General features: G+C 39.5%; 1 protein-coding gene across 1 annotated transcript in view; it reads right to left on the bottom strand.

Annotated features, from left to right (window-relative positions):
* Window positions 1-470: 470 nt before the first annotated feature.
* Window positions 471-26,444, bottom strand: part of FCHO2 (FCH and mu domain containing endocytic adaptor 2) — a 118,658-nt gene continuing 92,684 nt past the window's right edge. Inside the window, exons 18-26 of the mRNA XM_052775405.1 lie at window positions 24,437-24,540; window positions 22,293-22,422; window positions 18,804-18,915; window positions 18,043-18,198; window positions 15,654-15,786; window positions 8,443-8,642; window positions 5,570-5,634; window positions 2,959-3,123; window positions 471-2,722 (exon numbers count right to left, since the gene is read on the bottom strand). Coding sequence (XP_052631365.1) covers window positions 2,700-2,722; window positions 2,959-3,123; window positions 5,570-5,634; window positions 8,443-8,642; window positions 15,654-15,786; window positions 18,043-18,198; window positions 18,804-18,915; window positions 22,293-22,422; window positions 24,437-24,540 — 1,088 coding nt within the window. The 3' untranslated portion in view covers window positions 471-2,699. The remainder of the gene's footprint in view (window positions 2,723-2,958; window positions 3,124-5,569; window positions 5,635-8,442; window positions 8,643-15,653; window positions 15,787-18,042; window positions 18,199-18,803; window positions 18,916-22,292; window positions 22,423-24,436; window positions 24,541-26,444) is intronic.

Raw genomic sequence — 26,444 nt, 5'->3', positions numbered from 1 at the left:
ACCTCTCTGGGCAACCTGTGCCAGTGTCTCACCACCCTCATTGTAAAAACATTTCTTCCTTTTATCTAGTCTGAATCTACTCTCCTTTAGTTTAAAACCATTACCCCTTGTCCTATTGCTACAGGCCCTACTAAAAAGTTTGTCCCCATCTTTCCTGTAGGCCCCCTTTAGGTATTGAAAGGCTGCTATAAGGTCTCCCCGGAGCTTTCTCTTCTCCAGGCTGAACAACTCCAACTCTCTCAGACTGTCTTCATAGGAGAGGTGTTCCAGCCCTCTGACCATTTTTGTGCCCCCCCCCCCAGACCCACTCCAACAGGTCCATGTCTTTCCTGTACTGATTATCTCTACTACTTATCACTTACAAATCAATTAACACTTTAAAAATGTTCAATACAGGCATAGTTTTGTTCTATTATTGCTTAGAAGCTCTGTGGGACTAACTTCGAAAGTATAAGCAATATAAATCAGTATTTAAATTATATATTACATGTTTATTATGAATGCAAAATTTTTTAAAATTTATATTTTATGAAAAATCAGAAATATTTACAATTTTTGTAAGATAAACTTGTATGCTCTAATTTACAGTCCGATGTAGTAACAATCCATAAAAATTCAGATCCTTTAGAGTTGTGTTTACAAATTAATTTTCTTAGGAGGCAGCTACAAAGGATAGTGCTGTATACACAAGCAAGAACCAGCTTGCTACATATGGTTTTCTTATCAGACAGACACATGTACTTTTTACATTGTTTTTAATTTCTTTACAAAAAGTCTATATAAACTTGTATGGCTTCAAAGTTGCAACCTGCACCCAATGCAAATGTATGTATAATCACCTAGTTTAAAAGTGCTGAAACAGACCTACTTAACTAAGAAATGAAAGTAATGCTTGATTAAAAAAAGCAATGCAGTTTTGGGTTTTCATTAATAAAATATTGTCATGTTAAACGCAGTTTGATTGCAAAGCAGATTACAATTAAGATTCCAGTAAAAAGACTGTACCATTTTATATGAGTTAGAAATTTACCATTCAATAAGATTAGCAAGTTAAGAGCCAAATACTCTTCCAATCAAATCTACAGTACAGTATGTGCTTAGTGCTAATAATGGAACTCTTATCTGCAAAAGTGTGTAGTATACATTAGAATTTATGTAGCCTCTACAAAGCTTAATTTATTGTAAAGCTTCAGCAGTCAATTAATTACTGGTTCAAGCAAGTTTTATTGTTTTAATAGAGAATTTGAAATAGATACTGGTATTCAAAATGGTCATATAAAATTCCCACTTGTAGGTTATTGAATTATTTTGCCCTAATACTTTTGATTTCAGCATTGAAAAAACACTTGATAATACAAATACATAAAATATTTTCTAAATTAGTGACCTGCTTTAAAAGATGTTACTAATGTGTCACTTCCCTGTGCTAAGGCTGTGGCAAGCAGATTAGATGACAATACAAATATTAAAATTGGTGGGTTTAGATAAAATTTAAAATAATAGAAATGGCAGTACTTGTCATCCTGCTGCTATAAAATACCCTTCTAAAATGCTATTCCTTCCAAAGTAATATATTTACATTCATATCACACAACCCTCAAAGCACATAAATTCCAAAGACTTGCAGTCAAAGTGAAAGGAAATGCTGTTTGCTTTTACCATCATCTGTGATTTTTCAGGATTTTCATCTTTGGTGACATTAAAGTTACTATCAAAGTTTCAAAGTCCTGCATGATGCATCTCCCTTTACTACAGCCGCATTTATTGCAATTACCCCATGAGGAAGTAAACCAGCATTTTAAACCTCTTTTAAAACAACCTCCAGTTTTGCAAATCTGCCTTCTAAATCCCAGTCAAAGGAATTTTTATAAAGTTGTATGTATTATACAAACACCGTGCTTTCTTGATGAAGAGCCAAACTTTGAAAAAGGAATTGAGGCATGTGAATAACAAAGTGGATAGGCACAGGTTTGTTTTTTTAAAGGCACAAATGTTATGCAATTCATATAAAAATAAATTAAATCTACAGCATTGATTCAAACAATCACAACACTTATAAAATTTACTAACTGCAGAAGTAAATCTCTTCTGTCTTTTGCAATTTTGTAACACATTGCACTTAGGAAAAAACCCTATATAAAACAACTTACATGTTAATAATATATGATACACAGGCATCAAGTTACATTTTTTTTTTATACATCTCTAACTCAGCTGGTTTTATGGCATGAGTGGATGGAAGAACTACGTGAGAATTTGCCTCTGTTTTCTTTAAAAACTGGCAATTAAAGAATCTGAAAAATTATTATTACTTATGGAAAGGTCAAATATTTCTTACTTGCTTTCCTACATGTTTAGGTTTAATGTTTGCAGTATAACATACAATTTCATACTTTCATTACAAATACTGATTATTATTTTGACTTCATCTATATAAATTTACTAAAATTTGAACAAATTTTTCCAAATATTGCAGATGATAATTTACAGACAGTGTTGAAATTAACTTCAGTGCTATTATAAAGTAATAAAAAGTTTGCAAAATGACTTTTAAAAGTGCATTTTCTGTTTTGTAGTTCATCCTCAAAAATAGGTCAACATTTTTAAAAAATTAATGCATGTTAAAATAGTGTTTGAAAAGTAGAAAAGGCAGAGTGAGCTTCTTGCACTCCTTTGATCCAATGACTTCCACAGGTTCATCAGCAGTCTGCCATATACCGTCCTGAAAAATAAAGGTAGGTTTTTTGCAGTCAGTAGATAAAACAGATTGTGTCAGTATTTTCCTGGGAGCAGTTTGACTAACTATGGAAGAACAAAAAAAGTGAAACAGTTTTCAGTCATGTTTTTGAGGAAAAATAATTATTTATGCATCACTTATTTAACAGTTTCATAATTTATAATTTAGCACTATAGAATATATCATATTACTTTGAATATATAAGTATGTCAGCATCTTACCAGTGGCAAATCTCTTCTTAAGGAGAGAAAGTCGATAGCCAGTGCCTACTAGCTCTACATCTACTCCTGAAAGGGTGCTTCCTTCACTAATGAATTGCACTGCAAGTGTTGCTGGTTTACTGGGTCCTTCTGAAAGTTCAAATTTTGCCCTGAGGGATCCAGAACCTATAAAAATAACAAAACTGAAAGGCTGGTTGTTTTGCAAGACCAAGATGATCTCCCCAAATTTTTAGTAGTAAGAAGTAGAACTAACATGGTGATCTTTAAGACCTATTCCTAGTGGCAGTCCTATATAAATTTTCAGAAGAGATGAGAGTACAACTCTCTTTTTTCCAATACTCTGTTTAAGACAGTGACTAGTGAATGATTCAGAGAGAAGCAATACACATTTCTACAAGATTACACTCATAGAAGAATGTGTATATCAGACAGCCTGGTAATCTCTTATTACATTAAATACCTGATTGTTCCCTATAATAATCATTTATGCTTGCTGGTCTATCTTGTATGTAGTACTTTTCATTAGCAGATTTGAAAGTACATCAGAATATTTAAATGTTGTCACAATCTGCCTGGATGAATGTACATGAACAAAACCATTGGAAGAAATGCAGCTGAACAGTAATGTACCCAGATGAAAGAAATTCTGATTTTTTCTAATAAAGACAAGGTCTGATTAAATACATTTCCCCAAAAACTTCAGTTGATTTTTCATAGACAGTGGTGAAGTTCACTTCAGTGCCATTATAAAGTAGTAATAGTTCAAAATTACTTTAAGTACATCTTTGTAGTCAATGCAAGAAATTTAAAAAAACCCCAACATTATTGCTGGTCTCTTCCTAGTTCTTAAACAAGTCTTTTCTTGTTCTTGCAAAATATGCTGGGGAAAAAATATTTAAATAATTAATTAATGGAATAGTGAAAGTCAAGTATTTTTACTTTAAAACAACTAGTCAGTAGGAACTGCTAAATGAGGAGGAAAGTTAGTAACTGAAATGTTACTAGGGTAAAAGCAGGAATTGATGCATGAAATTGTTTTATGCAATGGCTTGTTCTTGATAAATTTAGCTAAAAGTCCATTTCATTTCTTCAGTAGGTCTGTCACAGTTTGGGTAAATCGGAACTTCTTTCCACTGTAAGTATGGAAACTCATATATTCAAGTGCTTTGAAAGTTTATTCTGTGTTTTATCTCTGTCTGCAACTGACAGCTCACATAATGTACTGGAACATAAAAAACCAAAACATTTTACTACCCTGTACACCAGATTAAGGATGACTTCAAGACATTTGCCCTAATATTAAGAGTGTTTCTGCAACTTCTCCCTTTGTTTCCATAAGTGTAAGAAAGACTAGCATATTGTTACTTCCTCTTATACACTGAATTGTGAGTACTAAGTGTTTATACTCAAAGAAAAGGGGAAGAAAGATGATGGGAAGAAAAGGGAACATAGCAGAAGCAGTGGGATATGTGCAAGTCTACTGAACACACACAAGACATGATCTGCATCACTGGCATCCCATTTTATGCTGCTCTGCAGGTGTGCGGTAGCTCTTTATCTGGCTGCATTCATGTTTTAGTATGATTTTTTCTTTTAAAAGAAGCTTTGCAGTTTGGTAAAGGAAAAAAGAGAAGGATATCCCTACATAATCATAATGGAAGACAGATGGCAAAGAACTGTGAGGTCAGTGAATGATAAAATACACCAGACTACAGCAATAACCTCTATCAGATCAAATTCTCTCTGATTTTGTTTGAATGACTACCACAGCTTTGCAGCCTTTGCAGCAATACAAGAGGTTTTCCCTTCCCAGGCTTGTGGTTCCTATATGAAACCAGTCATATTTACAAGCAAATCTGTGCTTTCATAATTCCCTTCACTAAATTCTTAACAGGGCCAAAGGCCTTTCCATTACACTGCAAGTCCATTTCTCCACAGAGGCTTTGTGGATGAGATGCCTCCCTTTTTCTGTTTTTCTGCTTCAGAAAGACATTGCATCTGCAAAGGCTGCAAGGGCTATGACATCAGCTAGACCTCAGGGAAAGGCAGCTGGGCAGAGTACAACTATTGGTACCTTACAAAATGCTATATAAATTACCACTCTGAGCAGATGTGCATAGATTTATTTTTTTCCTGGAATCGTATATGGTCAAAATGAAAACCCTCAAAATGGTGGTCAAGAATCATCTATAGTTGAGCCTATCTCAGCACAGGACTTTTGGATTTTTTTTTTCTTTCCCCCAGTTCTTCCACTTACCTCTTTCTACTTTATCTCAATTGTCAGTGTGTGGAAAACGAGAACACAAATATTAAATGTATTTTCCTTTGAATAACTGCTCATTTCCAAATAGCACTGATGTAATAATTTCCTTGCCCAGTCTAAACTAAAATAGCGGTACTAGCTGCTTTCAAGGGGCTTCGCTATTTTTCTTTTTATAATTAGTTAATATTATTACATCTCACTGTTAATGGAATCTCTCAGGAGGAATTTCATTGAGAAGAAGGTGAACTGATAAACAGGATACAGCAAGTGTAAACAGGCACGAGGACATAGAGGCTAAAATGATTACCTTGTTACTGTACAAGAAAACAAAACAAGAGTTCAACTTGCCTCCATTCTCGGACTTCTCTGAAATGCTAGATATTTTCCAATAAGCTTTCGTCTGGTCTGTATTCCTATAAGAGAATGGTAGGTTAGTTATAAGCACCAATTTTTAGAATATTATTTCCCTTGAGACAAGGGGAGTCAAAAGAATCTCAGTAGACATAATAAGGGGGGACGAAGGATGATGTTTAGCGCTTACATTGTTGAAATTAGCTGAGGCAAAGACAGTCTTTGATAAGAAGAGCTAGTCCCAAGGACCAGCCAATGAGGTAAAGACAGCTCCTGATAAGAAGCAGGAGCAGGCCCCAAGAGCCAGCTAAGACTGGTTTTGCAGCTTGGGTGAATACCAAGAAATCACTGAGCCTGCGCAAGAAAAAAGGTTACTAGCGGTGACGAAGAGGAGTCATCTATCTTCATCTCTGCGACCACCAGACGACCACCATAAAGAGGCACTGCGCAAGCGCAGTTGAGAGGAGACTATGGAAATGACCTCTCGGAGCTAATTTTAATATGAAGCAGGGATAGGTCATGCATATGTATAGGCGTATTGTGAATATGTAACACTTGACTGTATAAACTTGAGACAAACTGCCGAGTCGGGCGCGCACGACTTTGGTGGGATTACCCCCCGTGCTGCCCAGCGCTGAATGAACATACCTACTTTACAATCTCACTGATTGTGGAGTCTGTTTTCCGCACGTCACCCTAGATTTACACTGGTACCTTACAGACCATGTGTGTATAACCTACATCTCTCAATGGAGGTTTATAAAAATATTTGATCATTTTAAGGTGAGTTTGTGGAAAACTATACAAAGCAAACAGGAAAACAGAAGGGTGTGTCTGCATGCCCCTGAGCTTGCAGCAGAGCTCAGATGCACATACCACCTTTTTACACAGTTAACACTGTCCTATGCCCAGGTTATGGCTCCACTTCACAATTCAAAACCCTCTGCGGTCTCAAAGGGTAAGGAAAGGCCAAACATGCTGGAAGAAGTTTGAAAGCTGGGTCTTTATGCTTCATGACGATGGTATGAGGGGGAGCAATGCTGATTGTTCTCCCTTATGTGAGACTCCTGGCTGTGTGAATTCCATTTCCATTCTAGTAAAACTAGTTGGCAGAAGTGACTCAGGGTTTAAGCTAACTTCTGATGCTGTAAAGGGGCAGAAAAGCAAAGGGCACCAAGCACCATAGTCCGTAAGCTGACAGGGCATTTTAACTCTTCAAGCACTTTGCAGCTGTTCCATCAAAGAAAAGTCAACAACTTAAAGCTGTGAGCAGCATGAAGTGCTGATAGGGTTGAAACTGTCTTTGGCATTAGTGTAGCAGGAGTGAAATGCTCACACAAGTAGCATAGATGGTAGTGGTTACTTGCAGGAGGTCGAATTATAAAACATTTATTCTTAAAAAAACCAAAACCCCATCACCCAACCCACTAGACCAAACATATAGCAGGAGACACATACTAGAGCTGCCTGGAACATGACTGTATTTTTTTTGTCAGCTTTCAAGGCTCAAAATTCTGGCCTTGGGTAGTTACCTAGGTGAAAGAGAGAATACCTGAGGCTCAAGTCCCTCACTCCGATGAATCTGCAATGAAACTGTCACTAAGTTTTGAGTCTTCCTAGCTAACACTAGGTGTTCTGGGTGGGCATTCCTGCTCTCACTCAGGTTTCATTAGAGGGGTTTGTGGAAGAAGCCTGAGCAGAGAGGGGGGAGACTGGCTTCACCAAAAGTCTAGTCAAGTTGTACAGGCAGGATACCAAACCTGCCCTTGCTCAGAATAAATTTAAGGTGATTTGGTTAAAAGTATTGCTCCCTTGAAATACCAAGTCAAGAAAGATTCAGTCTTGCCAGGATTTTTTCCACTTAAAATGATACTGTATTATCACTTTGTCCAATTAACACATTTAAATGTATTGCCTCCAGAAACATCAGAACCTTTCTGTAAAATACACCAGGTTTATTCTATTTCTGAACCTTGCTTTATAAGGTAAACTGATCTATAAGTAATAAGGTTAACAAAGCCTGACTTCCCTCAACTTCGTATTCTTTGCCCTCTTAACCTTCATGTTAAAAAGACCTTCTTGTCCCTCTTGGAAATAAACAGTCCAGGAATTACGTTACAGTTGGGCAGGTACCTATGTGCTGCCAAACCACAGGCACAGTGATTGAATTCTGCTCACCTTTTGCTCCAGGGATGTCCCGCTCTGCCTAGCCCCGCTACCCTCTGCTTGTTTTCACAAACATAATTATCCGAGACACGTGTCTCGCTTTCAAGTGCTGCTGTAAATGGTCTGCAGGCTTAGAAGGTGGCGGCAGGTAGCTGCGAGTCAGATAATCAGCACGATGCTTGAATTGAGAGACAATGCTACCAGGCTTATGAAGAACTCCTCAGTTACTGAAGTTTGTTTTAAAACCATTTCAATTAGAAGTTAATTTTTAAGCTAGAACAACCAAGAAATCTTTTTAAGAACTGCATGCCTTCTACTGTCTCTATATAATCTATATATATGGATATATTTATACACACACACATATATATAATGTTTTTTAACCATTAAGATATTTTGGTTTCAAATCATGTTATTAAAAATATCTATCCTGTCTATTAGCCAAAAGAAAGCAAACATTGGAAATTTCAGAAAGGCTTGTATTATTACAGTTGGAATGGGTGTATATAGTCTCATTTGAGTTTATGTGACTTGGCTGTACATGATCTGTTTTGGACCAGAAAAATGTCCTAAACATCTGATACCACGCATTTTATCAAGAGGAAAAAATATTAGCTGTTTCTTCCAGTGACATTTTTCAGGCTGACACTAATGAATAAACTGAAATGAATTTAAAATAATAAAAAGAAAAGTATTAATATTACCATTTTGCAGGTGGAAGTGATTGCATGTTTGTTACTCCTCCATCTACTGGTACCACAACCTGGACATTAGACAGCATACTAGGCACATTCATAGACTCTGGATTGTATTTATAATCCACTCTCACATCAGTAGTGCTAGCATTACATTTCCAGTAAGTTGCAAGATTCAAGGGAGTGGACTGGATGCTATTTGAAGATACCTGTAAAAGAACAAACCATTGAAAGCAGCTTAATTAAAATATTCCCCTTTTGGGCAGAATTAGGGAATGATGGTAATGAGTATAACTCTAAATCCTGACAAATGACCAAAAGAACAATTGACCTCTGAGCCCTTAACCTCAGAATTCTGAAGACTGTTGTAGCCTAAAGTAACTCCTGTTCTTTTAATTTTAAATTAAAATAATTTAAAAAATGTTTAAACTCGCTCTGGCCCACGAGGCTCCTTCCTGTTCTGGCTTTCATAAGTCAAAACAGTTTTGTTCTAGTCTTGTGTTCTGCCTCACACAAGAAACATGCTTGCGGCAAAATGACTTAATCCTTAACAGTTATGTGCCATACCAATTCAGCTGCCCAGCCAGCAGCAGAAGGCAATACCCATCATTGGATGGGCAGCCAGCAAAACAGTTCTTACCGATTAAATGCATTATTTTCCTGCTGCAGGAGAGTTGGATGCTGTTGCTTCTGTAGCTGAGCTTGTGCTACTGCCCTGTTGCACCTCTACCACTTTCCTAGTCTACTTGAGGAACCTTCTATGCCCCAATGTCCCCTCTTGCCTTTCCTTGGCAGCCCAGAATGCTTTCAATCTGCCAGGGCTTCCGCATGCCAGTGACGAGACCAGCAGCGGCAACGGTAAGTTCAGTGGTTAAGCACTAGATTGAGGCGGACAAGGAGGTTCCTAGAGCCGGGAACCCAGAGGAAGAGCAGAGACCCATCCAGAGCCGGCAGCTCTCGCGAGAGGGGCTGACACGGCGTGGGCGTTACCAGGGGCAACCGCGGGAGATTTAAACTACCCTGAGGAGCGCCAGCGAACAGGGCGTAGCCCCCTTCCCAGCATGAGAAGGCTACTCATGCAGTGGGCATCGTCCTCAGAAGGGGACTCAGCTATGGTTGCCACTTGGGTGAAAGCCATTGCTAGGAAAAATGTGGCGACCGAGACAGAGCTGCCAAGCAAACATGCAGCTGTCCAAGTCTCCGGCTGCAGGGAGTGCCTGAGCCTATCACTGGTACCAGAGGGCAGCAGGGACAACTCCTGTGTGCGGCGTGACCAGCTGGATGATCTGCTCAGCCTGGTGGTAGAGATGAAGGAGGAAGTGGAAAAGTTAAGGAGTATCAGGGAGTGTGAGAGGGAGATAGATTGGTGGACCCACACCCTACCATCCCTGAGGCAGAGGCAGCAGATGGAGGCTCCACAAGAAGCGGAGGTTCCCCTGCCCTCTTGCCACCAGGCAGGAGGGGACCTAAGAGATGGAGGGGAATGGATACAGGTCCCTGCTTGGGGAGACAGGCAAATCCCCTCCCGGTCTCCCTCACCTTCCCAGTTGCCCCTACACAACAGGTATGGGGCTCTGGAACTTGAGGGCCAGGCCAATGAAGATCAGAATGTAGATGAAGGCCTATCCAGGGGGCTGCCTAGGTTGAGTCAGTCAGCCCCACGCATTCTGACAGCCTCTGTTAAGAGAAAAAGGAGGGTAATTGTTGTGGGCAATTCCCTTCTGAGGGGAAGAGAGGGCCCAATATGCAGACCTGACCCATCCCACAGGGAAGCCTGCTGCCTCCCTGGGGCCCAGGTAAAAGACATTACTAGGAAACTCCCTGGTCTGGTTTGGCCCTCTGATTATTACCCGCTATTGGTTGTGCAGGTTGGCAGTGATGAGATTGCGGAGAGAATTCCAAAAGCAATCAAAAGGGACTTCAGGGCACTGGGGCGATTAGTGGAAGGATCAGGAGCACAGGTAGTGTTTTCCTCAATCCCTTCAGTGGCAGGGAAATATACTGAAAGGAACAGGAAAACACACCTGATTAATAGGTGACTCAGAGGCTGGTGCCATCGGTGGAATTTTGGGTTTTTTGATCATGGGGATGTTTACACGGCACCGGGCTTGCTGGCGACAGATGGAGTCCAGCTATCTCAAAGGGGGAAAAGGATTCTCACTCATGAGTCGGTGGGGCTCAGAGAGGGCTTTAAACTAGGTTTGAAGGGGGAAGGGGATAAAACTAGGCTCACCAGAGATGAGCCTGGGGACGGCATGCTAATGTTGGGGGTGGAATCCATAGCCCAGCTCAAGCGCATCTATGCCAATGCACGCAGCATGGGCAATAAACAGGAGGAGCTGGAAGCCATTGTGCAGCAGGATAGATATGACTTAGTCGCCATCACAGAAACATGGTGGGATGACTCCCATGACTGGAGTGCTGCAATAGATGGCTATCAGCTCTTCAGAAGGGATAGGCAAGGAAGGAGAGGTGGAGGGGTGGCTCTCTATGTTAGGGAGTGTTTTGATTGTACAGAGCTCCACGACTGTGATGATAAGGTTGAGTGCTTATGGGTGAGGATGAGAGGGAAGGCCAACAAGGCAGATATTGTGCTGGGAGTCTGTTACAGACCACCCAACCAGGTTGAAGAGATGGATGAATCATTCTACAAGCAGCTGGCAGTAGTCTCACAATCGTGTGCCCTTGTTCTCGTGGGGGACTTCAACTTTCCAGACGTCTGCTGGAAATACAGCATGGCAGAGAGTAAGCAGTCTAGGAGGTTCCTGGAGTGTGTGGAAGATAACTTCCTGACACAGCTGGTAGGTGAGCCTACCAGAGGAGGAGCCTTGCTAGACCTACTGTTTACAAACAGAGAAGGACTGGTGGGAGATGTGGTTGTCGGAGGCTGTCTTGGGCTTAGCAACCATGAAACGATAGAATTCTCGATTCTTGGTGAGTTAAGGAAGGGGGTCAGCAAATCCACCACTATGGACTGCCAGAGGGCAAACTTTGGCCTGTTCAGGACACTGGTTGAGAGAGTCCCTTAGGAGACAATCCTGAAGGGCAAAGGGGTCCAGGAAGGCTGGACATTCTTCAAGAAGGAAGTCTTAAAGGCTCAGGACCAGGCTATTCCCATGCACCGCAAGACGAACCGTCGGGGAAGACGACTGGCCTGGCTGAACAGGGAGCTTTTGCTGGGACTCAGGAAAAAAAGGAGAGTTTATCATCTTTGGAAGAAAGGGCAGGCAACTCTGGAGGAGTACAGGGATCTTGTTAGGTCATGCAGAGAGAAAATTAGAAAGGCAAAAACTCAGCTAGAACTCAATCTGGCCACTATCGTAAGGGACAACAAAAAACGTTTTTACAAATATGTTAACAACAAAAAGAGAGCCAAGGAGAATATCTATCCTTTATTGGATACAGACGGGAACATTGCCACCAAAGACGAGGAAAAGGCTGAGGTACTTAATGCCTTCTTTGCCTCAGTCTTTAATAGGGAGACCAGTTTTCCTCAGGGTACTCAGCCCCCTGAGCTGGAAGACAGGGACGGAGAGCAGAATATACCCCCCATAATCCGGGAGGAAATAGTTAGTGACCTGCTACACCTCCTGGACACTCACAAATCTATGGGACCAGATGGAATCCATCCAAGAGTACTGAGGGAGCTGGCAGAGGTGCTTGCCAAGCCACTCTCCATCATTTATCAGCAGTCCTGGTCAACAGGGGAGGTCCCAGATGACTGGAGGCTTGCCAAAGTGATGCCCATTTACAAGAAGGGTCGGAGGGAGGATCTGGGGAACTACAGGCCTGTCAGCCTGACCTCGGTGCCGGGGAAGATTATGGAACAGTTCATCTTGAGTGCACTCACATGGCATGTGCAGGACAACCAGGGGATCAGGCCCAGCCAGCATGGGTTTATGAAAGGCAGGTCCTGCTTGACCAACCTCATCTCCTTCTATGACAAGGTGACCCGCCTAGTGGATGAGGGAAAGGCTGTGGACAAGCCTTTGACACCGTTTCCCACAGCATTCTCCTAGAGAAACTGGCTGCTCATGGCTTGGATGGGCATACTCTTTGCTGGGTGAAAAAACTGTGGGGATGGCTGGGCCCAAAGAGTTGTGGTGAATGGAGTTAAATCCAGTTGGCAGCGGGTCACAAGAGGTGTTCCCCAGGGCTCAGTATTGGGGCTAGTTCTGTTTAATATCTTTATCAATGATCTGGACAAGGGGATCGAGTGCACCCTCAGCAAGTTTGCAGATGACACCAAGTTGGGAGGGAGGGTTGATCTGCTTGAGGGTAGAAAGGCTCTACAGAGGGATCTGGACAGGCTGGATTGATGGGTCGAGGCCAATTGTATGAGGTTCAACAAGGCCAAGTGCCAGGTCCTGCACTTGGATCACAACAACCCCATGCAGTGCTACAGGCTTGGGGAAGAGTGGCTGGAACACTGCCTGGCAGAAAAGGACCTGGGGGTGCTGGTTGACAGCCAGCTGAATATGAGCCAGCAGCGTGGCCAAGGCGGCCAACAGCATCCTGGCCTGCATCATAAATAGTGTGGCCAGCAGGACTAGGGAAGTGATTGTTCCCCTGTACTCGGCACTGGTGAGGCCACACCTTGAGTACTGTGTTCAGTTTTGGGCCCCTCACTACAGGAAAGACACTGAGGTGCTGGAGCATGTCCAGAGAAGGGCAACCAAGTTGGTGAGGGGCCTGGAGCACAAGTCTTATGAGGAGCAGCTGAGGGAACTGGGGTTGTTTAGTGTGGAGAAGAAGAGGCTGAGGGGAGACCTTACTGCTCTCTACAACTACCTGAAAGGAGGTTGTAGTGAGGTGGGTGCTGGTCTTTTCTGTCAGGTGGCTGGAGATAGGACGAGAGGAAATGGCCTCAAGTTGCGCCGGGGAGGTTTAGATTGGATATTAGAAAAAATTTCTTTGCTGAAAGGGTTGTCAGGCATTGGAACAGGCTGCCCAGGGAAGTGGTGGAGTCACCATCCCTGGAGGTATGTGAAAGACATGTAGACAAGGCACTTCACGACATGGTTTAGTGGGCATGGTTGACAGTTGGACTTGATCTTAAAGGTCTATGATTTTATGCTACTGCCTCATTTTTCCCCCAAACAGTAAAGATCTTAAATAGATCTCATTCTTCCACAGTACTCATTTCTGCAATCCAAAGATATGTTCTGTTCCTTCCATCTTTCTCAGGAATTCTCTGTGTACCTAACATGTTTTTTATAGATTCAGTATGCCAAGATTTTAAACTATATTGAGAGGATGTGGAAAGCTACAATGATATTAATAGCTGCACTGCTAGGTTCCTTTTGTTTTTTGATGTAGAGGCAATTGGCTCAGATGTTCAACCATCTCAGTGCAGGCCTAGCAAAGCCCTGTTCTCCCTTTTGAGGAGAGTCACTGTGTCTTGAATTTTCATGAAGATTTTTTGTTGACAGCCAGAACCTCTTCTCACAGAATCACACAGAATGGTTGAGGTTGGAAGGGACCTCTGGAGGTCTTCTTGTCCAACCCCCCTGGCTCAATGAGGGCCACCTAGAGCCAGTTGCCCAGGACCATGTCCAGATGGCTTTTGAAGATCTCCAAGGAGGGAGACTCCACAAGCTCTCTGGACAACCTGTTCCAGTGCTCGGTCACCCTTACAGTCAAAAAGTGCTTCCTGATATTCAGGCAGAACCTCCTGTGTTTCAGTTTGTGCCCATTGCCTCTAGTCCTGTCACCAGGCACCATAGAAAAGAGCCTGGCTCTGTCTTCTTTGCACTCTCCCTTCAGGTATTTATACACATGGATGAGATCACCCCTGAGCCTTCTCTTCTCCAGGCTGAACAGTCCCAGCTCTCAGCCTTTCCTCATAGGAGAGATGCTCCAGTCCCTTCATCATCTTTGTGGCCCTTCACTGGACTGTCTCCAGTAGCTCCATGTCTCTCTCGTACTGAGAATCCCAGAACTGAACACAGGACTCCAGGTGTGGCCTCACTAGTGCTGAGCAGAGGGGAAGGATCACACCTCCCTCAACCTGCTGGCAATATTTTGCCTAATACAGCTCAGGATACCATTAGCCTTTTTTGCTGCAAGGGCACATTGCTGGCTCATGTTCAACTTTGTGTCCACCAGGAGCTCCAGGTCCTTTTCTGCCAAGCTGCTTTCCAGCTGGGTGGCCCCCAGCATATACTGGTGCCTGGGGTTGTTCCTCCCCAGGTGCAGGACTGTGCACTTCCCCTTGTTGAACTTCATGAGGTTCCTGTCAGCCCATTTCCCCAGCCTGTTGAGGTCCCCCTGGATGGCAGCACAACCCTCTGGCCTATCAGCCACTCCTCCCAGTTTGGCATCATCAGCAAACATGATGAGGGTACGTACACTCTGCCCCCTCATCCAGATCTTTAATGAAGATGTTAAACAGGATTGGCCACAGTATTGACCCTGGGGTACACTGGCTAGTTACTGGCCTCCAACTAGACCTCATGCCACTGACCATCACCCTCTGGGCCTGGCTGTTCAGCCAGTTTTCAATCCACCTCAATATCTGCTCATCCAGCCCATACTTCAATAGCTTCTCTATGAGGATGCTATGGGAGACAGTGTTGAAAGCCTTCCTGAAGTCTAGGTAGACAATATCCACTGCTCTCCCCTCATCTACCAGGCTAGTCGTTTCATCATAGAAGTTTATCAAGTTGGTCAAGCATGACTTCCCCTTGGTGAATCCATGCTGACTACTCCTGATGACTTTCTTGTCCTCCATGTGCTTGTAAATGGTTTCCAGGATGAGTTGTTCTATTATATTATGAGAGGTGAGAACATCATGCATTCTCATATATTACAGCTGATTAGCTATAGCATCCAAAAATTATGCAATGACAAAATCAAAATACAATATAATTACAAACTCAAACTCCCACCAAACCCCCTAAATTCAAGGAAAACTTAGCTTTGTTAACAAATACCTAAAGAAGCAGTGTTTGAAGCTTGCACATGTGAATTGGACTGAAGTGTGAGCAAGCTGAAACAGGTCATGAATGAACAGGGAATGACATGAAGGCATAACATGAATGCACTGAGCCTGGGCAGAGCCTATGCATTGGAAACAGTGACATAAACAGAATTGGCCTAGATGAGGGATGACAGTTCATCTGCATGCAAGCAGGCAAAGAACAATTCTTATAGTGTCTGTATAGATATGAAATCTGCCAGAGTTCCTTAAAAAATTCCAAAGGGAAAAAAGTGTTTACCTGATACTTTAAAACATCCACATTATAATAGGAGGCAGATGGATTCTGCTCTGATAATTTCTTGAGGTAGACAGTTATAGCTTGCATGTTCATCCAAAAATCCTTAGTACTGGAGTCACTTTGTGACTGATCACTACAAAGAAAAAGAAAGGTAGGAATCAGAAGGCGACACTGAGTTTTATTATTTCAGATGTCTAAAAATTAAGACTAGATCTTTCCCCTTCACTATTTCAAGCAAGAATTTGTTCTAATGCTTTTTAACACATAATTGTACCTTCCTAAATATTAAGACAAATTAACTGCTTGTTTTATCTGGTAAAAATTCTCCTTCCAGGTTGTGGAGCAGTGAGTTTCCTCCACTGATGATCTGCATCACAAGATGGAGTTAATGCTGAATTTAGATTTTACATTTAATAAAACACAATTTTAATACAATCAGGTGCTGTGAGAATGTGTGGGAGGTAGGGATGAAAGTGGTCTTTGAAAAGGAATGTTATCCAATTTGGAATAAATCCTAAAATCATAATTAGTTTTTGTTATGACATAGCTTCACTAATGCACTGAATTAAGATTTGTGCTGTATGTATTACCACACTTTCACATATTTATAGAGAGTGTAAGCTTTCAAAATTTTTTTCAATAAAAGTGATTTTCAAATTATAAACAATTGTTCCCCAGATACTTATAGTTACATTCAATCTTAGTAACAATTTATTATATAATATCTATATGTAGGTAAGACTGCACACGACTGCAGATGCAAAATCCTGGTTGGGAGCTATTGGAGCATGAAAATGTTTTGCAGATCAAGAATATTTTCAGCTTTGGTTGCATCAGGTTTATTTTTTAATAAGGATAAAACTTTTAAGAAAAGCAATTCAGAAAGAAAATTCAAATCACTTAAGAATTCAAGAGCTCCACGGATCATCTGTGGATACATAGAGGAACTGCATCCATCCCTAAGGAGGCATGCAGAGCGCGTGTGCACAGAGTGAAAGCTGAAAACGAGCACCTGGAACACAGTAAATATGACTGCAATAGATTGAATGGCCTAGAACAGTGACTTACATACCAGTAGCCTGTCCAATTTACTTAGAATTTGGTTGTCAATACAGTATTGTCATTCATGCAATTTCCATTTCCCATAAAATATATAGATAAACACTTATCACAGAGGCCTTCCAAAATTTAAACAAATGAAACCAGTAGCAAAATCCTTCTGCTGCTCCACAACCAAGTGTAATTCAAAACAGAAATTCTGATGTCTCCACAAATATCACTCACATTAAAAAGTTCCATCTCTATAAATACTAAGCAAACAACAGTCATTGCAGTATATGATGAAAAGTCAAATTACCACCATACGGGTTTAACTTCATAAATATCCAGTACATACATCCTTTCTAATTAGAGGTGAAGTGTTACAGCACTCAGACAAGAATACTAGACATTTTCACTTTTTTCCAAAATATAATTTTTCAGTATAATTCACTGTCAGATATGGCTCTGCTAACATTTCAGTTATATTGTCAAAGAACAATAAATTAATTTTGTATGAAACGTTCATTACATTAAGTATGAATGATCAAAATGAAATTAAATACAAAAGAATGGATGCATATGGTTTGATTGTTTCAAGTTATTTCAGTAATTTAACAAATGTAGCATCTAGAAGTGTTTAACTGGTTTTCAAATAATTTCTCCAATAAATGAAAGCGAAACTGCTCAGCTGAAACAGATATCTGCTTTTACACTTGTTTTCTTTTTTTTTTTAAATTCTTAAGAATTCTCCTAAGCATGCTGCTATACACTTGAGAGATATAGTTATGTAATGGATCTGATCTACTGTAGAAATGATACAGCTTAAAAGATACACTAATAACTGACAAATGAGATTAGGTGTAGCTCCTACTACTTGTTTTCTATTTAAGGCTACTGTTTCATAATTTACTCTTACCATAGTTACTACTGTATAAGGAAATCCATGTGTCCTATTTTTGACATCTAATTTTTCTCTATATTTGTAATTAGTTATATTGTTCATGTAGTTTGATTAGAAAAAAGGTTTGTTTGTGGTTTGGGTTTTTTTTTTAATTTTTTAAAATGTTATTAAACCATTTTATTTATGTGTAAAAAAACCCACAGCTACATTTGCAAACTATTTTTTATGGCTCCTGTTATATTCAGCATAAGTTTCAAGTCCAGTAATCACTGAAATTTTTAATGGTGGCAGTGGAAAGAAACTGAGCTAAACAAGATTAGTTCAGGAAATTAAATTATGTATAAGCAAATTAACAAGACTGTAGAGAATTCTGATTTATATATATAACAATTCACATTTTACAAATCATGTAGTTTACTTTTATATTAAAAAAAAAATATACAAAACCTGTATACAAGTTGTGCATTTGGAAGAATCTGCTCTAGTTTACTTGTGTTTTTTACCCTGAAGCAGAGCACAGCTGGAGATGGGTTGCTGGTGAAGACTTTAATAATCCCACTTGGGAATGATACTGTCATATCACCAGTGATCTTCACAATACATCTAGACGAAAAGGAAAACATCAGTTTTATTGCAACTCATTAACTGCCTAATTTTAATACTAATTTTAAAGCAATCATTGTACTTTTACAATCTGATGAGCTGAATTCAACACAGAAAATCAATTTCAAATGAGGATAATGTGGCACTATGACAATGTACTATCACTTTCAACTTGGAAGTCAGATGAAATAAGAAAAAAGTTTAGCTGGTTAAGCATACAGTAGTAAAGGTGGATATTTTTCAGGCTTTGAAAACATGGCACGACTATGCTTAGGCAAGGCCTAAGTAGCATAGCAAGCAATGTGACAGAGGGAATGAAGTGCTTTTAAGCTGCCCAAATTTACATGTAGCACCTACCTGACTATAATAAAAACCCTTCTCATTTTCAGTGTTCTCATTGAACACATTTTTGTAAAGTAGGGATATATGAACTCCTAGGCCAATAGAGAGTGATAAGCCACTGCTGTCACTTATAATCGGGGGAAAAAACCCCGTGAATCCCCCTTCTAATGTATATACATTTTCCCCAAAAATATTAAAACCAGAACTAGTGTGTTTTCTTATTGTAATTTATTACATTCAAAACAATTCACTATTTAACTAACTTTGTGGGATCTGCTCCTTTAAAGTAGGCGTTAACAGATTCAGTAAGGGCTACTGCAACAGGCAAGGTGTCCTGGTTTCCAAGTCTGACAGGGCTGGAACCACGTGAAACACCTAGAATACATACAGCGTATAGGTTTAATTTTCAAAAAGCTTAGCAATAGATTTCAGAATGGTTGACTACACCTGTCATTTTTACAAGAGATTACTACCATCAAGGTCACAGCAGAGTCTGAAGTATTACTTGAAAAGGATGTGGAAAAATATAAACATAGTACAGTACAATCACACCATCAAAACACTGTTTAGCAGCCTAAAAAAACAGGACTACGAGTATGACATTTTGTAAATGGACAGACACAAGGAAATACATGAGACAGAAGAACACTAATGGCTACTGATGAAACTGAAGTCAACAGATCCAAAGGAAATTAGATGTTAACTACAATACTTTAAAAAAGTCCCTATTGTATGCTTATAGCATGGAAAAATTATGATAAATTAGTCACAGAAATGCAAAGAATTCAGTTATGGTATATATGAACATAAATGCACATACATTAATGTTACCCCACATAAGTGAACTGTTGAACATTCTTTTAACTATTTCAGCCAACAAAGATTACAATTCCCAAGCAGAAACTGTTGGAGAAGTATTTTGCAAAGTTTTCTAATGTTTACATAGTAAAGATTCTAGGAGTACCTTGGAGGTACCTAGAAATACACAGCAGTTTACAAGAAAAATAATTACCAGGCCTGCATCAGCCTTCACAGATGCCTGTGCCTACACAACAAAGTTCCAATGCATTGCTATAAAAATCAACTCAGACCTCAACTAAGGCTTTTTGAAGTGTGTGTGTATAATTGACAAAACCGGTTGTCATGGGATTTTACTTTTCAGTAGTGTTTTATATGTGTACTGAATATAAAAGACAATACTGGAAGTTTTTTATTAGTGTGGTAGTGTAGTGGAGAGCATCTTACTAATTTTTTTGTACCACTGCTGAAACAGCCTGTATCACATGCCTGCTGCAAGCTCTCAGAGGTATGGGATGTCACAGAGCTGTGCCAAGGCAGACTCACTGTATCTCTGGCTGCAGTCCAGCTCACAAGTCCAGTTCTAGGACCTTCAGCAGCACCAGCAAATCTGGCTTTGATGCCCTGCCACCTGCCTCAGCTCCAACCACTGTTAACAGCCCTTCAGCTGTGCTGACTCAAGAGCTATTGACACAACCATGCAAACAGTTGCACTGACACACTCGAGGAGGTTGCCAAACTGCAGAATAAAAGACTGCATCATTGGCCATAAAAAGGGGCAAATAAGTCTGATCAGATGGTTTTAGTTCAGTTTAGGAACAATGATTCAGGTAATTTTAATATTGGCTAAATTGCTATCATAAAAATAAACCGTATAAAAATATTATCTTTATTTTCTATATCTTCAAAGCTTTGTGTTACTTAGAAATATAGAAATGGTTTTATCTACTTGTCTTATGAGAATAAGGATTGTCACAGTAAAAATATATTCCCTTTTCTTCCAAGAAAGTAGTAATGACAAACTGAAGAAACAAGACCAATTTTCAGCTTGTTTTGGGGGGGGGAATAGATAGAAGATTATGTTGTATAAAAGTGGTTATAACAAGTTTTGGTGACTTCAGCAACATATAACTTGTTAAGTAGTTGAGCTTTCAAGTTACTTGTATCTACCAGACACCAGAAATAGCTGGAGAAATGTTTCAAAAGAAATACAATGTTATTAGCTGTAGTGCATTAGGATGATAAGTTAACATGTAAATCTGCTTCTAGTACAATACCTGGTGGTGTCTCACAAAGCTTTTCAATTGTAGGAAGTGTTCCAATCAAAAGATCATCCTCTATTATGTTTAAATGAAACAAAACATTGCAAGAAAACAAAATATTTCAAGCAAAAATAGATGTTATAGATGTTAAACAATTTAATATATAAAAAAATACTTTACAAATGAAAACAAGGCTAAAGCATAAAAAATTCAATTATGCATGCCTACAAGTTCACTTGGAACAAGATAATTATAGTCAATTCTCCATTATTCAGAACAAATGGGGTGATGGAAACACTGGATTGTACAAAAGCCAAAAAAATACAGACAGTAGTGCAGAGTGTATCCTCATGCCCCAAAACCATTCAGCTGTCTGCACTGCCCTTCCCAGCTCTCCAGGACTATTTAATTCATACAATCAGTGCAGATAGAACTGGACTAATTTATTTTTGCTAGGCCAGGTTAATAACCATGTCAAACCTTGGTGTCAGCACACACCTCCTTACCTCCTCCCTCACCTCACGATTTCACTGTCACTGTCTCCAATAACACACACAGAGCTGGGGCTATTGATGCTGCTGCCACCAACTTCTGGTTCCTTGGCACCAGTGCTGAGGCCTGAGGAAGTGAGCCTGGATGGACTCTGGCAACCAAAATATCAGTTATCTTTCTATGATGCTTCTCAGCATTTGGGAAACTGGTGGACACTGAACTGTGCCAGCACTGTAGCAGCTAAGGCTAGGCAGACCTTACTAGCTTTGGTCCTTCACAGGGTGGAAACAGCTGCATTGCTTTCAATGCAGAACTCCCACTAGAAGCTGTGCAGATGCTCTTCTGAGGTTCTGAGCCTGGGTGAGGAATCCTTGGCATCAGTAACATTCATAGATAACTGAGTGTTAACTCAAGACTCTGATTTAACTTGGGACTAAAGTGGTAATAGTGTTCAGGAATGAAATACTTCAATTCTGCTACAGAAACAAGTTAAAATGTCTTTTAAAAAACCCCCACAAATACCCCCCCAAGTCTCCTTGTTATTTGTTATAATCAAGTATCATAACTGAAGAACTTTAAAAACATGAGAAAACCTTCTGAAATTAGTGGCAGCACAGGAAGACTGATTTGCTTTTCGTCTTCAGCTTTATTGTTTGGTTGGTTGTTTTGCTTTTACTAAACACCTCTGTTTAGCTTATATACTTCAGTAACTTGAAGAAAAAGATGCATTAGTTTCATTTTTTTGGAAACTGCAATTACAGGATAACAAACAAAATAAAAATAACATAAAAAGAACTCAACTTTGTGAGCATTTATATTAATTCAAATTTATCAGTATCCCAAAATATTTCCGTACATCTACAATAACATCTTCTGAACAAATACATGATAATGTTGTGCTTTGTGCTTGATGAATAGGTATACAAGCACACCAAATACAAATTAATGGAATATTTTAATTTTGAAAAATATTTCACTAAAGAACATGCCATAATTGCATCTATGATCCGATCTAGTCAAATCCACTGTCCTGTCTCTCAGTGTCATTTAGAAGCAGGTATTGCAAAGGATACTTGAAGTACCTAGACTGGACTCACATATGGAACAACTAACTCCAAGGAGTGGTTTTCCTAACAGGTGGAACTCAGTGGCAGAATTATACCATTTCTAAAATGAGTTAAAATGGTTAATTTAACTTACCAACTATAGGTGTGCTTGCTGCACTGAGGGAAGCAGAAGAGGATATTGAGGAAATGCTCTCTGCATGTGCCAAGGGAGCTGCAGGTGGTGGACTTGAGTTAGAGGTCAATGGAGGGCTGAACGGCCTAGGCTAAACACAAGAGATCACAAGAGTATTAGAGAGACAGAAAGTGGTTTTAAAAAAAGATGAAAAAAAGACTGTAAATAGAAGAGTTCTTAATTTCATTCCCCAATAAATTTCATAGTGTTTCTCAACATATTTCTTTTAATACTTTATCTAGCCTAGTTTTTAGCATAAAACAGAGACCCCACATTTTCTATGGGAATCAATTCCATTATTTCATAGCTTATTAATTTTTTTCCTGGGTAGTTAAGTCTAATGTATTTGATTATGTAACAGCCTGTCAATAATTGTGCTATAACACAGTAGCAGAACCTAAGCCTATAGCCCTGTGTATATGTGCAGCAAATGTGGATTTTCAGAGCTAAAGGAGAGCTACTAACAAACTGGAAGCAAGTCCAACAGAGGGCAACTAAAATAGTTGAGGACTGGAGGACATGAGAGAGAGGAAGAGGCTGAAGGACCTGGGTTTGTTCAGCCTGGAGAAGAGAAGCCTAAGGAGGGATCTACTAGCAGATTTTCACTAGCTACAAAGAAGATGGAGTCAGGCTCTATTCAGAGGTGCAAGAGCTATAACAAAGGAAATTTCAGCTGAACATCGGGGAAAAAAATTCCTTCTTGTAACCTTGTGGTTAAGCCCTGGGACAGGTTGCCCAAAGAGGTTGTGAGACCTCCCTCCCCAGAGATTTTCAAAACTCAGCATGTCCCTGAGCAACCTGATGCAGTTTTGAAGTTAGCCCTTCCTTGAGCAGGACATTGGCCTAGAGGAGATCTTCAAAAGTCCCTTCCACCCTAAATCTTTGGATAGTTTTATGATCCATTTAACTGTTAAGGTATTAGTTTAAAATAACTAATGATCATTTTGGGATTAACCTATCTAAAAGGTACTGGAACTCCTGAAGCATCTTTGGTTGGGTAATTGTTTTTTTTATTTTGGTTCTATCACGCTTGTCACTGAGTATATGACTTTTATAGAGACTGTGGGAATTGTAAAAGGAGGTGGCATATAGTGAAGACAACTCACAATCTTCTACTTGTATCCAGATAATAGCCAATTTCTAAAAAATGTAACTTTGTGCAGAATCATACTTTATAGCAGAACAGTACCAGCTAAATTCTTCTCTAATTCTGATGATATGAAGAACAGATTTCTTGGTCTAAGAGCAATTACTACAATTTTATACTGGAATAAGAAAAGAATCTCAAAATGAACCTTATTCTGACCTTATAACATTACAGAAAAGCAAAAGAATTAAACAGTGTTTCAGCATAAGACCAGAATTTTTTTCATAATGAGAATATGGTGAAAGTATCTTGCTACTTTGAAAGACAGTAAGAGGATCTTACCACAGTAAAATTTTTCCAAGTCAGTAAGTCAAACGAAACGCAAAGAATCACAATATTCATAGAAGAGATTAAGCATGGCTTGGTCTGATATGCTGTCATCTTTGCCACATTCCTTATCAGCAGGTGGACCTGCACTGCAAGCAGTGAGCAGAGATGCAGGCAGCGTGCAACCTCTCGCTATCCTGATGGGCAGCTGCTGCAATCTGCCACCTCCACCAACCAGCACCAAAGGCAGGGCAAAGTCACAGCAGGGCTACTTGTGTCAACACATGACTGATAAAGATCTACTTAATACCACTCATTCCCCAAAGCTTTGGTGATATCCCTAAATCAATGGAGTTTTGTTAATTACTTCGCTAGTATTTCACATTTTGAAAACTTTAATCCCACACATATGCTATCCTTTAATTTTCAAGTTATTGATTTGTTCAATTAAAAGCATTCAGCTGATGCAAAATTTATGTTTTGGACCTTTTTAGTTCAGTTAAGAACTATTTTGTTATAGTAAACATGTTTATCATGAACAACTGCCATGCCTATCCGGCAATGGTGAAAATCTGAGTATGTGATTCCTTGAACATTGGCTGGAAAGTAACTCCACTGTAACAGTGTAAATGACATATCTGAAATTGAGTTACAATGGAGAATTAAAAAAACCCCAACAATCAATACATACTATTTCATTAATTCCACTAAGTTTCCCTGTAGACAACTTTGGTCTTGAAGCAGGCCTTGGAGGGGGTACAATGGTGCCTACAGAAAGAGGAGTTGTGGGCCTTGCTGAAAGAAAGCAAATTTAAGGAAATCAATATTAGAAAGGTCACACTGAACATAAATATGTATTCACTTGAATAGAATAACTGTAAGTTATGCTTCTATTAAAAGTTCCTATTTTACAAGCTCCATTTTGTAAGATTTACCACTAATCATAAATGTTTTTAAAATAGGGCTATGTAATACCCTGAAAAGTGACTCTAAAAATGGCATCATGGGCTTTCTCATTGCTCTCAAATGATTTTATACTAACTATTCCCAGAGGTTTGTATGTAAGAAGATGGTTTTACCCAAGATCCCTTTTGTGTATAGTCTATATGGATTCAGAATATAGGACAGTCTTTCATGTCTCACCACAAATGGAAAATTCAGTGGAAATTCATATTTGGTCCTGGCTGACAATGGCATAACTCTGTTTACATCAAATTATGACCTCTGAAGTCCCACTGACTTCAATAAGTATATAACAGTATAACAGATAAATTACTCTGTTCATTGCAAGAACACAGTAATTCCATATTATCTCTTAGCTGAGCTATCAGAAGTAAAAAGCAGTTAAAAAAAAACCAAACCAAACCTGCCCTCATGTCCTTCTAAACTTAACAGACACAACTAACAGATAGTGGCAGCAGTACAAAGATGCCACTTTTAGATAGTCACTTTTCCAAATAGAGTTGTACTTCAAAATAAATGTTAGATGCCATCCAATGAGTATGCCAGATCTAAAATTAACTTCAAAATAGACTGAAACCCTAACATATGACTATGTCGTTGCAGCACATTCTATCATCTCCCTCAAATTATTCTGGATGGTACTGATTTTAATTAAATCAGTTAATGTTATTGAAAAATGTAATTTTTAAGTATGGAATTTTCTCAGGCATTCAGCATAACTGCCGTCATTGAAGTATGGGAGTTTCATCACTGACTTGGGAAGAAAGAAGTTAGGCTAATACTGACCACATCCACCTTAAGAGTTGCAAACTCAAAATTCACTTCTGAAATATCAGTCATTCCTTTAAAATTCTTGTTATGCCCCAGGAAGGCAGTACATGCAAAACATTGAGTATTCTGCTGCAGTATCACAGGTATTCAGTGAGTCATGGCCCACTTGCCCAAATGCACTTTTCCTTTGCCCTCTTAGTATGTAGCATTAGCATGATACCATCCATGCTTCAAAATACTGGGTGTTAAAAAGGAAGTTTTAAACCCAATTTATTTAATGTTATTTAATCTGAAAACATCTATATATTCCTATTTCTAGAAAAGCAAAGCTCTGCACAGGTAAGAAAAAGCCATGCCTTTAAATAATTTGAATTTTTCTTCTTACTTCAAGCTGAATATTTATTTCATTGTCCTAACTTAGAAGGAAGTTGGTGCTAACGAGCAGTTTAGTACATTCTAAGTAAGAAGATGAGTTAATTTTAACATCAGGTGAGCAATAATAACAAAAGAAAAATCAGTCCAAAGCTTGCTTTTTGGAGTCAATTAGCAAAGAGCAGTACACAATGCATGCTTGCCATACCCTTATTTGTATAAGCACAAGACGACACTAAACTATAGTCCAGTAGTGCTGAAGATGATGCGGAAGAAATTTCAGCAGTAATGCCAGTTTCTTCAATGAATAATTGTTTGTGGCATAGAGTGTTATTGAAAAGGTCACTTTGATCCTCAGAAGCACAGCTGTTAGAAGAATTCCCAAGCAAAGCAGAAGAGGCAAGGCAGGCATTTTCAGTTTTAAAATGCAATCTTTGGGGCTCCTTCTTGTCTGCGCTTGTGGGTCTAATTGCAAGAAGTTCATCAGAAAAGGAAATGCACTGACTCTGAGACCATGAAACAGAGTATAAAGTACTGGTACTCCCTGATGGTGCTGCCGTAACACCAGATTTGCACAAAGTGCTAATGGTAAA

The sequence above is a fragment of the Harpia harpyja genome, chromosome W (genome assembly GCF_026419915.1).
Source record: "Harpia harpyja isolate bHarHar1 chromosome W, bHarHar1 primary haplotype, whole genome shotgun sequence".
Lineage (NCBI taxonomy): Eukaryota > Metazoa > Chordata > Aves > Accipitriformes > Accipitridae > Harpia > Harpia harpyja.
This window is presented reverse-complemented; position numbering and strand designations above follow the sequence as displayed.